General features: G+C 37.7%; 1 protein-coding gene across 4 annotated transcripts in view; it reads left to right on the forward strand.

Annotated features, from left to right (window-relative positions):
- Positions 1-370: 370 nt before the first annotated feature.
- Positions 371-19,637, forward strand: part of ephb2b (eph receptor B2b) — a 130,539-nt gene continuing 111,272 nt past the window's right edge. For all 4 annotated transcript variants that reach the window (XM_015039810.1, XM_015039813.1, XM_015039812.1 and 1 more), the window contains exon 1: positions 371-554. In XM_015039810.1, coding sequence (XP_014895296.1) covers positions 503-554 — 52 coding nt within the window. In that variant the 5' untranslated portion in view covers positions 371-502. The remainder of the gene's footprint in view (positions 555-19,637) is intronic.

Consider the following 19,637-nt stretch of genomic DNA (forward strand, 5'->3'; position numbering starts at 1 on the left):
ATAACCTATAATTTCAATCCCAGCAGTGTGGGACTGAGAATAAGTTGCTCCATCTTTTACACAACATCCCTCAACACTTCATTATCGCAAGGTGAGGCTCTGAGGATTGTCCGTCTGTAGATGATTGACAGCAGGGTGAACTGAAGTGGAAGTGAAGGGGATAAACATTTCCTCTTAACATTGTCCAAACTAACAGTATGAATAATTAAAGTAAGTTAAAACCACTAATGCATATGAAGTTATTCTTTCTCTTTGACGTGAAAGGGAATTGAGTAATGTAGAGGTAAACATGTATGCTGTCCGCCCGTGTTGCTCGGTGCTCCCCTCTGTCTGCTCTTCCATGGTTTCGCCCAAACTTGGTCCAGATTTGAGTTCGTTTTTGCTCTGCTATCTGGGAGCGCTCAATTGCAGGAGAAGGACCGTCAGTCCCCTCTCTGTGTTTGCTGTCAATGGCTTTCTGGACTTATTTCATTTGAATGTCTGGGCTTTTTCAACACCAATAATGGATATTTTATGGATATTATGGAGCATACCGGCCGTGATAGCTGTTGAAGGTAAGCTCCTGCTCGCATCCCGACGGCTGCACGCGCATCCTTCTACCGGCTTGAGTTTGAGACAAAGCGCGTGAATAAATGCACGTTTATTATTTTTAATAGATACTTGCCATTCTCGTAGTTTTAAGAAATCCCGTCGGTGCTTCTTATAGTACCGAAATGTTGCATAAAGACTCCGCTTAGGGACGGTTGGGTGATAATGGGTCACAATTACACATGCTCTCGCAGCACCCTGTAGCCAATAACCTTTAATAACCTTAATAGTCTTATAAAACTACCGGCTGTTGTGTGATGCATTTACCTAAATTAGGAAATAAAAAAAACGTTAAATTTTGCAAGCGCATCTCTTTCCGTGGAGGTGTGTCGCTCCCACTTGTCAGTTGAGAATAAACAACCAAAGACCTGTTTTATACCTTTTATGTTGTTTTTTATGTGTTCTATTACACATATGTACAAAATGAACGTCGCCCAGTTTGACCTGTAAAAGCTTGTTTTTCTTTTCAGATCATTGCAGTCAGTTGTACAGGGAGCTTAGCAAAGCAGGAAAGGGCATCAGTCAGCGTGGCTCAGCGCACAATGAAACAGGTTGAATGGTAAAAACAGAGCTTTCATAAGCTTTCAGGTGTTTACAGGAATCTATTCATTGTGCTTGAAAGTAACTCAGTAGGGCTTTCTACATGTAGGTCTTTTTCTATTAGGGAATGTGACACCATTACGCACATATTCAGAGGTTGTTTCTTCATAATACTTTAAAATGTTTAAACAAACAAACAAAAAAAAACATGCAGTGTCTTTTTTATTATTTGTATTGCAGGTATCTCTTTAGAATGTAAAAAAGGCCTAATTAGCATGTCTGCAGGTTTTGAGTAGCTGGAATAAGTTAGCCCACTGACAGTTCAGGACGGCCACGAACAGTGGAAAGTGTCAGCCCAGTAATTTTTTGCAGTCTATTTTGAGGATGTGTTCAGAAAACAAATGTGTCCTCCTTCCTCTGGTCAATTTAACGAAACCTCATAATTACAGGTGGAGCAAAGAAACTATTCCAGACCAAACCCAATGTAACTGCAGGATAATGTACCAAAAAAAGAATAAAAAAACAATAGGAAACTTTTTGTTCATCTTTAACTATGTGCCGTATGTGTATACAGATTTGTTCTTCAGGTTAAAAATCTGGCAGGCTTCATGTACTGTTACGACTGACAGGCTGACAACCACCATGCATATTTGCATAGGCCACAACTTACTGCTCTAGTTCATGTTTTTGGTTCATTTAAACATCACGCTCAGTGGCACTCATTGCAGTGTACACACAGACAGGTTTTCATGATACCTTTAATAAATTTGTAAATGTTGAATTTACAAAAAATTGTCAAATTCAGCCTGGTCCAAGACTGACACAATTTTTAGCTGAACAAAAAAAGGGAAAATATGCTACAATTTATAATTTTTTAATAAAATAATTATACCATTATATTTTTTGGTCATTTTCCACTGCCCAAATACAACTGCTGTAAATTATTTAGATTAAATCTGTAAATTAATTATTTTCCATATAGAGATAAATATTGTTTAGGCTGAATATAAACTTATCATATTAAGTGAAAACTGCAATAAGTTAAGAAAAATTTACACACGGATACTATGTAACATTATCCTTTATATACGCGGTCTATCACAACAGTGTGTTTGTATTTAATTTGTGATATTATTTTTGCTTGATTTTTGTTGAAGTAACAGTTTATTTTTCTGACCTGAATTTGTTTTTGCTGGTTGCTTCAAGTTCAAGGGAAGCACAGGATATGGAAGCTTCCAAAAATAACAACAATTTCACACTATTCGGTGTTCCACTTCCACTTCTTTTTTTTTTTTCTCTCTCCCCTTCAGACACAATCAGAGCCACTGTTGTAGTTTTTTTTCCCTTGCTTTTCATGTAAGGCTGCAATCAAACATCACCTCAAAATCCTTAAACTGATTTTTCTGTATTGTAATACAATTCATTATGGTTTCACGGCATTGCTTCACGAATCAAATGCAGCATGCCAATTTCAAGGACTTTTTGATCACACGGTGTAGCACCAGTTTATGATTCGAAACCCAAATAAGCCCGTTGCCGACTGAATGCCGTCCCACATCTCAGTTCTACCCTGTGACTCACCCTGCTTGACTGTCCAATGAAATCGCAAGTCGGGCTTACGTAGGAAAAATTAAGAGTTGAAAAAGAGGTCACTGCAGCTCTAATCTAAAAAAAAAAAATGTCTATCCCAGCATGCAACACTGACAGAGCCCTCCAGTGGACTTTTTTGACACGTTTCATGAAGAGACGACATTTCGTCCTTTATTAATCTTAGCAGTTGAAAGCGTCTTTACATAGTCCTTTTATTAAGCGTCGATAATAAAATAATTTTATTCCAGCATCAAATTTCATTTTTAATTGCCAGGAAAAAATGTAACTGTCAGAAAAGTGCGGATAAAAATAATTCACAGCAAAAATTAAATTGCGTATGCAGAAAATCTCAATACATGTGCTTATAATGCTTATTTCCAGACAAGCAAATATAAAAGAGTACAAATAATCAATGAATCAAGCAGGGACCATGTTAGGGGGGCTAAGAGGATTAAAACTATGTCTGAACTTAACAAAATCCCAGCTGTGCTCCAAGTGTCCATTTTACAAATAGTACGTTAAACCTGAAAACTATGTTACAACGACAATATTGCAAGGTGGCGCTGAGGGATCACTGTTTGCGTTTAGACTATTTCTGTTTTCTTCAACATCTCATTTCTACTCAAACTACTGCTGAATAGTACGTCCCCCCATTCAAACTTGTACGGTAAGTAAATTTATCCGTTGTATTCAGCCATTATTCAAAAGCATTTACACGCAAAGCGGAACGCAAAACAACCTTAACTTGTTGATCAGTGTTAATGTAAGCTGATGCCATGTCCTATTGGTTTAGTTAACAGCAAGGGATGGGCTCTTTTCGGAAATTAATTGACGCAGTACTGCCTGGGAAATTAGTCTGACTCTGTCAAACATGTCTATGAAAACACACCGTGGATTTATTCCCTTTATTAGCTCAGCCATTCATTGTCATCAGTGTTAAGTTGACAGCCCCACTAACAACGGTGACACCAATCTAATTCTGTTGAGTGGAAATTTTCAGATTCATTCTCAGCCATAAAATTGTTGTAGCCTGTATTGTTAGGAGGAGATAAGTTTTACTAGACTGATTATTTGGCTTTTCTGCTGTTGCCTCTCCCCTTCTCCCCTCTTCTTTATTGTGATGTTTGAGTTTGTACTGTCCAAATGTTTTTCTGGGAGGTTTGGTGTTGCTATGATGCAACACCATCCTCAACTAGCCTTGTATGCATGTCATTGTTGGTGTGAGTGGAATGATAGATCACTTTGATACAGCGTTTTTTCCTGTCGTTCTTTGAAGGAAACATAATGGGAGCGAAACCACAGCAGAGGATGGTGAAGTGGGGCAGAATGAGATCACAGCATGGAGTCTTTAAAAAATGTCTCACAGATTTGATTGCATTTCAGTATGCACTGCATTCCTTTAGCTCTGCATTCAGGACTGGACACCACACAGCTGAACATTGGCAAACGTGCTAATTTGACGTTTTACACTTCTCATAGCTTTAATGTCACATACCATGTTAATTTCTTGATTATTTTTACTTTCAGCTCTTTATCCTCATTTGACAACTAAGCAAACTGTCATTGTTATGAGTATTTAAATGTCCTACGTTTGGTGAATATGTTAATGTAAGTCCAGTAAATGCTTCTGAGAATAACTATCAATAAAGAGAATATTAAAGAGTACAATGAATACAGGTTTATTTTTGAAAAAGCAAACAAGAGGTAGTTTGTGGAAGGTAAAATAAGTGATCATATACAGTCCTGTGTTTTCTCAGTCCACCCAGTGAGCAGATGCATGGAGCTGGCCTGCTCGCCAACCGCCACAGTAGGCTTTCACAAAGAATCTGTCTCTATTCAAGCCCTAATCCATGCTGCCGAGGGCCCAGGCATTGTCACTTTGCATGCAAAATTTCAATTAGTACTGGTACCAGTTGTTTCACTTGACGGGGGTGTCGCATTTCTGAGACATCTATGGCTACCTCTAGGGTGAGATTAAGGCACTATCATTGATTTACTTAAGAACATTTTTCCCTCCCTGTATTGCATAAGGTTATACACGCTGTGACGGAACAGCTTAGCTTTGTTGTGGCCACTGTATGTATAACATTATATAGATTTTGATTTTCAGTACTTGTGAAAAATAACTGATACATATTTAGATGTTATGTAAAAATTAGATGGAGAACAACTGAAAGCCAGCGGCTTGTGTCGGTCAGAAGTGTTAAAACTTTCACAAAGGGAATTTCTGTTTGATCGGTTTCTGGTCCCTGCTGGCTTGAGCACATTGCTCCTGGCATCAGCCTTTTCAAACATTTTAACTAAAGTTTCTTTCCAACTTGTGATGGATAGCTTGACACTGTTTCCATGCCTTCAGCTGTTTGGATCAGATTGCTTTGGGTTGACTTTTGTGAGCCAACTCTCCTTTTAGTCCCATGGCTAACAGACTTTTGCGGGGTGGGTTCTAAGCTAAAATGGCATTTAAGTTTGTGAAATGTATGTGATGAATAGTGTTGAAGTGTTGAAAAGGCTTCAACTTGCCACATTTTTGGACATGGAAACACTTCAAAAATCAAGGATTTCTTATGTTCTTTTAATTTTATCTGCCATTTAACAGAAAACAGAAAAAATAGGAAAATGACTGAAGGGAATTTCCCAAGCCATAGGTAATATAAGAAGTTGCCATAATGTCCTAAAGCACTGTAAACAGCACAGCATTGTTGTGCTTCCATTAGTCTCACATGATCGGTGAGTTTTGATTCCATGTTATCTTTCAATCATGCTCAGTACATCATAGTTTTTTTTTTGTTTTTTTTTTTACCTAAAGTAGGCACTGTAAAAAACCTTCATGTTACGTCAAAAGTTGTTTCATTTTTATGGTTTAGTTTGGCTCGGAGAACTTTTGGTCTGTAATTATTTTCTTGTTGTTTTAAAAGAAGAACAGGTGTCACTTCAGTCTCAGGCTTGACTAGTTTCCAAAGAGCAGATGGCCAAAGATGGCTCCCTCATGATGCTATCTTGAATAGAAATATTATCAACAGGTGTTTGAATCCTTCAATATGCTGCAGCATGCTGCCAGAGCCTTGCTAGAAAGTTAAATTGATTTATTTAAATATCGATATGGCATGCATTTATGTCCATTTGTGTTTCTAAAACAATAATCAAAATCAATTTTGCAGCAGTGATATTAATTTCCCAAAGCAGGTGGGTTTTATTTTGACATCACAACATCTGTTGATAATTCTATATGAAAAAGACCCCTTGAACACATTTATATCTGTGTAATGAAAGTTTTCCCAGCTGTCAATTTATGACTTGATACTTAGGAGTTTATTGCAGATAGATGGGGGTTGATTGGGTTTGTCATACTGATGCAGCAATCATTTGTCTCTTGATTGGCTCTAACTGGTCATCAGTGAGTCAAATGCTGTCTAATTGTGCATTATTTCCTCTTACTAAATGCATGAAGGCATTCACTTTATGCTCTTGAAACACATCCATAAAGCACTTTGATTCAGGCTTAGTAGTGGCTTAAAAACCAAATGCCTTTCTAATCAGTGCTTGTTGTTTTATTTTTTATGTGCAAATTTATTATTCCTTACCTATGTTTTTTTTTTTTTATCTCTCAAGACTCAGTCCAAAAAAATGTGTGACACTTGGAGTTTCTGAATATTAACTAGCAAAAAACAAACATAATTTTAGCAATTAAGAAAAATCTAGTTGCTAAATTTGCCAGAGAAGTTACTACACATGAAAAAAATTAACTGTTTGTAAAATATAAACTGAAGAACTATGAATATGTAAAATTGCAGAGAAATTTACAATGAAACAAACCATTTGCTAAGCAATTGTTGAAATCACTGAAAAGTTATGATCACAAAAAGTCATAATTTATTTTTATAGTTATTTCAAAAATAGCAATTAAGTAATTACTGTAATCTAGCCAAGAACATGCTTATTGTTACTGAAATATGAATGAATTATACGTTTTTTAATAAAATTCACAAAACACTATACAAGATAAGTAATAAAGATCACATAAAAATAGGAGTGCAGTGAGTGCAGTTTTCTGGCGGATCACCCATCTTTAAGAGGTCTGACCAGCTGATTCAGATTTTGGCATGTACAGATTTTTTTTATCTGAAAAGTTGCTATAAATATAATGCCAAAGTTGGGAAGTTGGCAACTGTAGGGACTATTGTTAACTGCTCATGTGCAGACATGACCTGGTGCGTATTTCAAACCTTTGCAGAGGTAGATAAGATCAGTGGATAAGATGGTTTAACCTATAAGTATCAACCAATCACCTATCACCTTTACAAGTACGTCCCTAAATAAAAACTCACACTTGAAAGACTGCATAAGACTAAAGAAGGGAAATTATCATTTGATTCTCTTGTTTTGATTTAATCAAGAACTTTTTATTTTGTAAATTGTTTATCTTTCTCTGATTGTCATATGACTGAGTTATGGCCTCTTGATCTTTAATAAGAGATCATAAAAGTTTTTGAATGTCTCTTTTCAACACACATTGTTCATTCAGCCATCCTAGCAAGTCTCTCTTAGCTTTGCTATATATTTTTAAACTATGATTTTGTTTCGTGTTTCTATAGGTTCAAGTCACTAAAATGACTGCACTGAAATACTTATTTTAAATTAAATGGCAACGTAAATAAAATATATTTAAGGTGAGTAATATAACTGTCATATAAATAAAATTAAGCTTGTGCCGTCTTCTTGCTAACTAAAAGTGATGACTTTTGAATAGTTTAGCAAGAAACTTCCTTTTACCTCTCTGTAACCTTTCCAATATCTCACACAGAAATCTAGATCAAGGATGTGCCTATATCCTGTTATCTTAATTAGCACATGTTAATTGGTATTTGCAGTCTCTGGGTAAGTCATATTTATTAGGGAGGGCTTGATTCATCCTAACCCGTTGGGAGTCAGAGTTATTAGGGGACAGTGAAATATATTTTCAGCCACACAAAATGTGTAAAGCTTCAGTGTCAAAATGGCCTTGCAAAATCTAGGCCTAATTGGAAAATTAAATTTATTACACAATGCGCTTGCTTGGATTGAAGTTTTACCTATTATTAGGAAAAGTTGTGCCCTTGACGCTTTCCATTTTTGTGTTGTATTTTGTGAGGTACTAAAGTGCGTTTTAATAAGTTTCAAAATAATTATTCATGTCACTTCCTATGTCTGAGTGAGCCATACACATTTAACAATGTAGCGCTTCTAATTTTCAACTCACCAAAGCAGGCTCCTTGGGGCTAGGATGTGGGGAGAAAGAGAGACAGGAGGAAGAGGAGGAGGGAGAGGATAGCCTGAGAGAGGTCAGACCTTGTTTCAGAGATCCTCATCCACATACACCCCAGGTACTGTGACACAGCCTTTATGAGCACGCCTGGTGAACACAAACCCACTGGATTAGTGTCTGTCTCTCAATGTGCCTGGGAGCAGAGCCCATCGTCAGAGACAAAGCGAGGCTGATTGCGTTGTCATCTGCATCACAAAGGGAAGCCTTTTCTACCTGAACCACTGCCTGTGTGCCGAGCTGCAGAACGCATCTATCAGCGACTCTGGACCCACGTGACATCTGTCTTTTGTTTTTTTTGTCCATCTTTGTCCCCTCTCTTCTATTATTTCTCCACGGCCCAAACCTTCTGTCCACCAGCAAGCCGCCCCCCCTCCCCCACCCCTGTAAATTAGTGTGCACCAGCACTGCTCCTTTCTGATTTTGCTGGTGGTTATATATTTAACACCGTGTGCATCATCCTGCCTCACAGCACAAAGCCAGTAAAATAAAATAAAAAATTATCTTCTCCTTTTCCCCTTTGGGTCTGGTTTGTTGGCTGTATCTCAGGTCTGCCAGACAGTATGATAAAAACAAAAACTCAGTCTTTCACTGTCTGACCCTAACAGGTCTATAAGTCTCACTCGGATAGAGACACCGCAGCTGAGGTGCTGCCAGCGGCTAGATGTCTTTTATCTGATTAGTGTACTTGGCAGGCAGGCCCTGCTTTTCTAAAAGTGATGACTGTGGTCCTGTGTTTGTGACCTGACCGGTTCCAGCAGCCATAGCAGGCACAGATAAGGCCTCTGTTTTTGGATTATCTTCTTATGCTTGTAAACATATACGTTTGTCGTATCCTAATGGGCTTTCCTGAATGTGATTACTGTAGGGGGTAAAGATTACATGTTTTTTTCAGAAATTCAGGCCTTTAAAAGGAATATTGAATAAACTCAAAATGGTATGACATTTAAATTTCAGATGGAGGCATAGCAACAGAGATGACTTTTTGTGTCCTCAAGTGTGATCGTTTTTATTCACTTTAGTAATTGCATTAGCTCAGAGAATAGAAAATGAACACAAGGCAATTAATTATTTGGCCTTTGGCTGTGACTTGTCTGGTTTTAGAGAGGTGGAGTTCATCTTCCGTTTTCCCAAATTAATTTGGAAATTGTAATCCTATTAGCAAAACCTTGTCAACCCTAAAATGCAATGCACTGAAACTTGCTGCAATTCAGCTAAATGGTGAATACATTATACTGTCACTGCATTGAAAACGTCTGATAAAATGTATGGTTAATTAAAATTAAATTGCAACACAAAACTGATAGAGTTCCAAAACAGGACTTTGTGTTGCCTTGGAGAAGATTGGATCTCATGATTTTTTTTTTAATTAACTTTTAATTTGTTATTTTTATGATATGCTTTATTCAGATTTAACACAAATAATCACTGAGTACTGAGTATACTGAGTGTACTGAGTGTACTGAGTGTTATATCCAAACCCAAATACCGTGCAGAAAAAAGGGTAATAGCTACAGCCTCTCATATTCATGCATTATGGCATTAATATTATAAACTCATGAACAACACCAAGACAAATAAATGTGAAACATAAAGACACAACCTATGGACAACAATTTAATTGGTCAGGAATTAATTTAATGAATGCAAACCTGGCATAATCCAGAAATATTAATTTCAGCAGTTTTATTAATTCTTAGAGGAATATTGTAGTGATTAAGGAAATATATTTCTTTATTGGGAAAATAAATTCTAAAGCATATGTTTGGTTATTAAATAATGTCTGGAGGTCTTGAAAGTTTAAAATCATGTTATCACTTTTAATAAAAGCATAGCATGATTGATGCATTTCATTTATATCTGCTTTGACTAAATATCTCTCCCATCAGTCAACTTTTGATAAAGACAACAAAATCAATAGCACAGACTCAGTGCAGATTAGATCTCATGATTGTGTTTATGGAGATCTATCAATTGACACTTCATTGAAGTCGTTTAATATTCAGCAAAGCTGATGATAAATGCTCTGTTTGGGCAGAGAAAGCGATCTAAATTTACATAACCACTTGACTAGAAATGGATCTACTGGAGAAAGCAATCAGGGATATCCAACCACACTCACACTTAAGAGCACCCCTTATTGTAATAACATCTTGTTCCCCGCTTATTTCAGTGAACTATTCATTGTTATTTTATTACAATTTTAAACCTCTTTAAACAGACTGAGCAGGAAATACTATCTCTGAAACGCATTCTGTTAAGCGGCCAGTGAAAGACCAATAAATGTCCTTTGGGGTCAATAAAACAATGTCCGGAATCACAAAGCAGTGTTGAGGTAATGTAGCTGACATAACAGGACTCAGGTATATAAGAAGACGGTGAAATGATGACCGTTTTCCATGCCTTCCCCTGGCAGGGGCCTTTGGAAAGGAATCACAATGGATCATTTGGGAGGGCAGCTGGGAAATCTATAGAGAATCTCAGGAGACCTGCTGTCTGTGAAATCAATACAGTGATCCAGCTGAGACCATTAAATGAAATGACTGCTCTATGATAAAGTTAAACATGCAGAATATTATTATCATAGGGCCAAAATAGGCTTTTAATCTGGAAACCATGCAAGCACGTCTGAACATCAATAAAGTTAGATTGCCCTCTATGCATCAAGTACTTTGCAATACATTATATTCACAAATTTGTTTTTGCTACTTAAGACAATTAAGTGAAGTTTAAGTTTGCTTTAATACATTCTTAAGTGTAGTTCATAACATGATAGGAAACAAATTGAAAATTACTTAAATGCTTGGCGATATGTGACTGAATTACCCTGATTGTAGAGTGACAAACAGCAGACTGACTAATCTCAAAAGCCCATTGCACGCTAAAACAAAAACACATTTACATCCAACACGTACATCTTTTTTTAGGTGGACACTTCAAGACAAAGTGCCCTGAATTAAAATGAAGGTTAACATATGTAGCAGTGATGGGCTCTGCTGTGCAGAAAACTCAGAGGAGTGCGTTGACACTTAAGTTCTATTGTACTGCAGCAACGCCCAGACTTCATTACACCTAATCTAAGCATGTTGGACCAGTTCTCCTTTGGAACCTGGTTGCACTTTGTAGTGATCTTTAAAACATAGTGCATGCATGTATCGCCTGTAGGAGGGAAAACAAATAAGCTAAAATAGTCTCGTCATCGGGACTGTATTTAAGGGGGGCAGTCCCCCTTAAATATTTGAATGATTGAAAAGATATGCCTGGGACTCATGGACTGTCTCAAATTCAGTTGTACTGCCTTTCTAAGACCGGCCTTCGCAAACTGTGGCCATAAAGTCTTTAAACTGATAAATACTTAGCTATTGGTATACTATATGTCATTTTAGAAAAAGTTGCTTTATGCATATTTCCTGCCAGTTAAGAGAAAATCAGAGAATAAATTATACAAATCCTTCCAAATGTTCCTTGGTCAAGCTAAATTCAGTAATTTTAACACAAAGGGCCATTGTTTTGATTTATAGCTTCAGTTTGCCTCAATGAACAAAGTAAAAAGGCTTTGTCATATTACCATGTGACCGAACTTTTCTTCCTTTCGTAAGAGCCAGTAAAACAGAACAGTATGCAGAAAGTAATTTCCTTTGATCTCTGCGCCTACCGTAATATGTCCCATTTCTGAGAAACATGAAACTGAGACCATTCCTGTTTTGTGGCTTTTCTCCCCACAGACAAATTTTAGGCATGGGCATGTCCTAATCTCTATTTCACAGATACCGGCATGGTTATTTTCTGCATCCTGGCCTTGTTGTGTACCTCACAGACACACAATCGTTTGAACGCTTCTGTGTACACCGTTTCAAATTCAGCACCTGCAGTGTTGGGCAGTCTGGCTTTTTTGGAATTATAGTATTAACTTGGAAACCAGAAGCTTGAAGCTGGATTAGTCACTTGGAGGTGTGAACACAGGGTTGGAGCAAAAATGGCATTTCAGCTAATATTATGTAGTCACACTTTGACTCCTGGATGTCCTTCCAGGAACTTTGATGATGATGTTACAAAATGAAGTAAATCATTTTATATGTGCTACCGAAAGTAACACAAAGACATAAAGTTTAAAAAGAAATCATATTCTTAATAAAATAATCCATAAGAAAATGTCCCAAAGGCTACCCTATGGAATTTAGTCACATTTGTGACTTGTATGAATGATGAATGTTTATGGATTTTTGAAAGGTGAACCTCTGCTTCCCTGCCATCTGCCATTTTATGTATGGAAATTCGAAAAAGGAGGGATAAGAACATGTGTATGGCACACTCTTATTTATTTATGTGCAAAGGCATGGTTGTATCTTGACAAAAAGAAATGGGGTGTAAAGGAAAAGTGGAATGGAAACTTTTCCAACACTTTGTAGCTCACTCCAACACAGAAAAATTAATCTTTGTAATTTTTAAATCATACAAACATGTTTATAAATAATTTAATTAACATGGGATTTAAGGACAACACACACTAAAGTGATAAAATGTAGCAAACTGCACTAATAACACAATAGTAATTGATATATCTTTCATCTTTCCCTTCACTTCAGCCATCCTAAGGATAAATCACAATGCGTTTGCTTAAATCAGCACTTCAGGCACTTTTTGCTCCTCTTAAAGATCAAGAAAAGGCAAAAATCTGTTTCTGCCCAAATCCTAACATTCCTTTGCTGCACACAGGTAACAAATTATGGCAGTAAGCAAATACTGGTTTGACAGCGCAAAAGATTAAGCTGTTCCGTGAAACACTGTGCAAATACAAAGAGCAAACACACAGACTTAGGAAAAAAAAAAAAGACTTATGCTGCTTTACATACAAAAGAAGCTCCTATCAGTGAAGAGAATGAAAAAGAAAATCTACAGTTTGTGTAATTATTATCACTTAATGCATGTAGAAGGTGACATGTTCCTGTATTTAGGTTTAAAAACCCTGATCATGGGTGAAATTATATTTAATTTTGGAAAATGAATTTCCCCGAAGGATCAAATGACTTTAACCCTGACGCTGTCTGTCCCTTCAGCCATCCAGCCATAATGCATTTAGTTAGACATTAAGGATCTTGATCAATGGCTACTCTTTAACAAATAGTCATTTATATATGTGTGTAAACCAGATTGCAGATTTTAGGAAGTGTCTGCTTCAACAAGAGGAAGCACTGTTTTTCAAAGCTTTGCGTTTCAATTGTAACAAGGCATCAGCGCTAAAAAACCACAATGCCTAATCCTTCAGCTGACAAAAGAAGTGTGCTAAAGTCCTTACACACTCTTTACACACTTACGTTCATGTTAGGTAGGCAGAGGGCACTTCTCAACAGCTAAATCGCAAAGCCTCATTTCAAAACATCTCATTTGCAGCCATCTTCATCTACTTTGTCCTGTTTTGGGCCTTTTGATGAAAAAAAAAATCCTCTTTTCTCTGACCAGGCACCACCTGTCATCCCAATGCTAATGTGAAACGTTAACAGGAGGCTGGATAAAAACCCACCACTTTGTAGAAATACATTACCTGTCACCTTGTCTCTGGGTTTGGACTTCTCGGCTGCCAAAAGATTTAAGGGCCCTTTGCTAGGTTGTCAGAAGAGACATGATTGTGCCTGTGGCCATAAAGAAACATATGTGTGAGGGTTTTTTTTTTTTAAGGCTTCAAGCAATTGGCACCAGATGTGTGCTGTGAATGGTGTTATTTTTTTTCTCACATGAGCGTGCGTCTGTCATTGTGTACAGCTGCGTGAAGGAAGAGTTAAGTCCCTTTCACGTGGAGTGACGAGGAGGTGAGAACCAGCAGGTCTAATTGAAGCGCTTAATGGGCTGTCTGAAACCATCATCCTACCCGACACTGCACATGGAGAAGCTCATCATCATTGAATTGCATTTGATTTAGCAGCAAACACAAAGACAGGCTGTTGGCTGAGACAGATGATTTTTAAATATGTAAACATCTCTTTATGAATATTGACATACTTGACTCCCAAAGCAAATTTACAATGTTTACGGAGGGAGTGGACATTAAATTTTGGCCTGACCAAAGTATCCTTTTGTGTCTGTTCTAGCATTTTATAAATTAACAAACTGTCCAGTTTAACTGGTCCTCATATTTAAAATCAATTGATTCTCATAATAAAATACCGGCTGACAAGATTATTGTTCCTGTTTATCAGAGAGATTACTTTTGTAAAATAAATAGATAAAATCTCTTCTCGTATGTTATGCTGAGATGTGTGGTGTGGAAAGACAAGTCAGTCAATGTTGGCTGTACAGCAAATAAAGCTGGTGCAGCACAGAAGATTAAAAAAAATGGCTGCTCTTTTGTCAGTCCATCTACATCTAGCGGTCCACCTATGCACTGGTTAAACCCCACCTCAATTTACATTGGCCAATCACCTCAGCCTTCCAGAGTGGGGAAAAAAGAAACAAAGTGAACTTTCACATACAGAATTTAAACACTAACACTTATTTAATCAATAATAACATATCAGGCAGAAATTTTATGTATGCAAATGCACAATTTATAAAACATTTTATTCTTTTAACTACTTTAAGCTTCAACCAATCAAACTCCAGCTCTTATCACTGCACATTCTATAAAAGAGCTGGGTTCAAGGCGTGCCTCCTCTTCAGCAGGGTCCCATGGCTGCCACAAAGACACACCCACAAGGTAACAATCATTTCAACCACACACACACACACACACACACACACACACACACACACACACACGCGCGCGCGCGCACAAACAAGGTTGATTTACACACTCTAGAATAAGAAAAACATTCCTTCTTAACATCATATTTATTTTGAATAGTGAATTTCCCCAAAAAATATAAATATGGAATTATTCTTACCTTGGAAAACACTTTTATTTCTTCTCTAAACCATACTAAATATGTCAATAAATAAAGATACTTTTGGTTGTTTTCCCAGTCTTACTTTGCTTCAAGCCTATCCTAACCACATCCCTCTAGTCCCAGGCAGCTTTGCCTGGCTCTGATCCCAGCAATAGCTTTCTTCCAGGCTCTATCTCTGTCCGTCCCCCTGCAGCCACAGTCCAGATCCCAGCTCGACTCTCAGTTCCAACAAAAAGCATGCTCGATGAGGAGAAGGTTTTATGCACTGCTCAAACACCAAAACATTTCAATCAAAGCCTGTACAGCAGTGATGTATACTGGTAGCCTTTTGCAGCTTCTGGGGAGTTAAAAATACCTTTCTTGTTCAAGGGAGGGCATTTCAGCAGACATACGATTGGAAACAAACTTTCTACATTTAGCTAAAATAGTTTTTCTTGTCACGTGACTATCAATGACTTGTTTCAGCTTAGGAATGCAAGTGTAGAAATGACTGAGGAGATGTAAAACAGGTGGGTCAGTGAATTTGTTATACATAACTGACAGTAAAGTGTTCCTCTAGGATTTACTTTGAGAAAGGTGGAAGGTTGTGTCCAAGGTAAAGTGAATTTAGTGAACAGACGGTCATTATATAAAGGCCTTACAGCTGGATTGCATATTTCCCAAAAACCATGGTTTGTCTTGTGGCGGAGCTCTGGAAATGAGCCGTGCTTAAAAGATGGCTAGGTAAATAAACAGAGGAGCTTAGATTCAAAATGTAAAATCCTAGTTTGCCTTTTTGTTTGATGGTAGAATTACAACATTATCTTACGCACACTATAACTGGTCTACTTCCAAAATGATAAACTGGTTAAGCATCAAAAACTTTGTTTTGTCTGATATGATGCTGTCATTTTTAGAGCACATAAACCTTTTATGCTTTGAATAAATTGTGTTCTACATGCTATTATGTAGCTATCTTGTGTTGGAAAAGCGGCCAGTATTGCCTTACTTCACAACTGATTCTGTAGCATGACTTTCTATTGCACTGTGTCAAACAAAACCGTTTGAAAAACCTGCTTACCTCCTTGCCTGTGGTGGTGCTGGACCAAGAATCACTAAAGGAAACAAAAGGAAAACATCTCAAGAAGACATTGAACACAACTTCCGTCTTCACCAAATGTAAACAAAAATAGAGTGGTTAGCGGTTGTAAAATTTCGCTTTTGTCTTTTGCAAAAGCCCACGACTCATTTTTTACACTAGTGCCAGACTCGCACGTTTGTTTTGGTTGTATTTACCCAGGATACCTTGGTCTGTTTCCTGCTTTTGGAGAGGTCTCTGGCCCACTTGGCATTTTTATATCCATTCAAACCGCACCAGAGCTCACATCAACCCAACTGAGACCAAGGTATGTAGGTGGATCAGAGTTGGCCTTTTTGGTCCGCATCAGAGTTCGATTGCATATTCACACCCTTATACTGTTTCAGCAGTATAAAGATAGTTGCCATTGACTTTCATATAACTTGTTCGTAGCTTAACAGGAGCCTTTTCTTCTAAAAAGTGCAGAAAAGACAGAGAGGATACATGAGGAATTTTGTACTAATTTTAAGTCAACCAGGCGCAGTTCAATGTAAGGTTAAAAAGAAAGAGTGTTAAGAACTTTCAAATCAACATCTAGGTCAACCTTGCTCCTTAACCGAATGAGGTGTTTGAAATGGTACCTTTAAAGATAGGTGTTCCTTTAGTTTGATCCTTGGTATCAGTACATTCTTTAAAGTAGCAGATTTCAGACAGTCTGTTTTTGTGCCCCTGTGTCTTGCTTGGAGCAGGCATTTGGGGCAGAGAAAACCTTATTTTACTTCAGTGAGCAAGGGAAACATGTTATAGTTGTAGTCTCTGCTTCTGCACTTGAAAGCACCCTTGACATGGTGTTTTGCCGACTTTGCTACATCGTTGAATATTAGAAGTAGGGCTGTATGATATTAGAAAACCTTGAGATGATTTTGCGTGAATATGTCATTTGCGATATATAATACTGTTTGTGTCCGCTGTGAGTGACTGTCCAACTTGATGGACCATGTCCTTCCTTTAACTATGCACGGTTCGAAGGCCATCAAGCAACACCAGCTTATATATCTGAGACGTATTGAGTTTTTAACATATATAAATTGTAAAGACAACTCTCTGCTGTACCTTAAGTGAGTAGTGTCCAACCTCAGCCCTCAGGGGATTCTATTTGGCATGTTTTAGTTCTCTATATGGTTCAGCACCCATAAATTAAATAATGGCTCACTAGCAGGCCTCTACAGAAGTTTGACATATTGAGAAGGTAGGCGGAACATTTGAATCAGCTGTTTTAGAGCAGAGAGACATGGCAAGACACAGATCTTTGTGGACTGGAGATGGACACCCATGCGTTAAGTGGTATATAGGCACATTTCGACTGCATGAGCTGAAAAGTGTTTGGCAACTTTAATTTCTCCGAACTTTTTATTTTATCCTGGTTGTCAGTTGTGGGTGATTCTGCCGTTTGTCTGTTAACATAAATCGTGGTCAGTGATGGGGGAGCACAGTTTACCGTCGACTGCAGCTACAACGTTCAGAATGTGATGGACAACAAGGAAATGAGACCAATAAAGCAAAGATTATTAACAGCTTTTGTGTAAAAAGTAAGTAAAGTCAGTGGAAACTGTAAGTGATTTTAACAGACTTAATAGGAACTGTGCCAATCCTGACTTCCAACAGTGTTCAAGAGAAAAAGAAAAGGACTTCTAATTATGAATTTAAAAAGTCAAGGCTTTTTTTCAATGAAATGATAATCGATGATTACAGTTTATAAACTAATGTACAGACTTCCCAGCGTTCAAGGAACAGTGTGACTCTAGCAAACTTAAAATAATTTAGCCGACACAGTCCTTGTTTTCTTGCAATTGGTGTGTGAAGAAAGGATTGGAGGGCTGCAGCTATAACTTGTAATTATTTCACAGCAATGGAATTCTGAAACAACTATCCTGCAGTGTAACGAGTGAAGTACCGAGCCGAACGAGAACGCTGTTAATATTAATTGAATAATTGGAAGCATGGTCAACATGGACTGAATGACATTGTTCATTTCCTCTGCTGCCATTTCTGCTATTGCTGCAGCTTCAGGCACACTGTCAAAATCATCGTTCACAACTTCTCCTTTTATTCACTGATTGTTCCAGCTGAAAATGTACCAGAGAAAACCAGTTCATTTGGAGACAGCCCAGAAGGAGCACTGAAGGTAGTTCAGAATTGCGTAAGAAGTCTACAGCCAGGCTAGTTTAGCTTCTTGTTTTATACTTCTGGTATTATCAAAAAAAAAAAAAGACTGCCTTTCCACCAGTGTTTTTTTTTTTTTTTTTCCGAGGAACATTTCTACACTTGTTTGTCTGATTTGGCTCTGGCTTCTGTTGCGGAATTGATAGAGGTAGAGGAATGGCCTCAGAAAGCTGCACTGTTTCTGGAAAGTTTTACTGCAGGAAACCACTCTCTGACTCAGTATAGTCACCAGTGCTGGTAAATATGTTTAACCATTGACTGAATTACCTGCTTACTGTTCATACATTCCCTGTTCAGGACTACTGAGCAATGTGGTTAAAGCCCCTCCTTAAATATTCTCACAACGAAGAGATCCATCAGTAAGGCATGAGTCATTGGTTCCTTTTTAGCTCCCTGGTCAGTGGACTCAAGCTGATTGCACATACTTGACACAGGTCTGGATAGCTGAGGGACTTACTATAAACAATATTCACATATTTTTCTTGGACTACTGGGTCCCGAATTGACTGCAACAAATTACTTTTTCCTCGACGGAGACTTATTTAATGTGTGGATTACTGAAGCAAGGCTTGGCGAGGCGTATTCAGAGCAATATATTACACAGATGTGATGAAGTTTTGTTTGAGCACTGAAGGAAGGAAAATCATACCTAATCTCCTTATTAACATTTCAGAAGTCAGCATGTAATTTCTGCCGTTATGTGAGTGCTTATTAACAGAAGCCAGCATCAGGACATAGGTTAGTTGGGTTAGGATTTTGGTCTCTTTGAGAGACTGGAAGCAGATGTGGGTGCACGCACATTATCATCATCAACATATCATCTGCTTCTATCTACAATTATTTTAAAGACGCACAAAGCACATTTACATGCATGACACAGCTGACCAAGATTAAGTATTCAGTGGGTTTCAGTGCAGAATATATATGAGGGCCAAGCATCAGATGTGCAATGTTGAGCTCTAAAGTGGGGGGAGGGGTATAGTTTTGAGCCCTTAAGGAGTACGTGGTCCGTAAAACTATGAACTACATCTGCCAGTATTTTGCATAGATAGATAGTGACTACATGTTGATAAATAGCTGTGTATGGAAAGCTTTTTTTCCTGGTACATTAAGCAACATGTCTGCTCACATTAACAGGAGGAGGTCTGGCCTTGTTTCCAGGAGCAGAAACACTCATGTCAGCTACAAGTAGATTTTCATGGATGTTTTCTGATTTACTCAGGTTTTTCCCAGCATACATATGCACACTTAGGGAGAAACTTTCAGGCAGATATTTTGACCTGTTTACTGCTTTGCAAGCTAAAACGCCAAAGTGGAAAATACATTTTGATTTTCATTGTCCCATAAATTGAATTCGTATCATTACTAAACCATTGAGTCTGCTAATTTACATCAACCAATAAATGCAATCTGCATAAATATGCAGAAATGTCCATTTGAACATTTTCTTAAATTTGGA

Source organism: Poecilia latipinna, unplaced genomic scaffold (genome assembly GCF_001443285.1).
Source record: "Poecilia latipinna isolate Pla-1442-1.1 unplaced genomic scaffold, P_latipinna-1.0 Scaffold487, whole genome shotgun sequence".
Taxonomy (NCBI): Eukaryota; Metazoa; Chordata; class Actinopteri; order Cyprinodontiformes; family Poeciliidae; genus Poecilia; species Poecilia latipinna.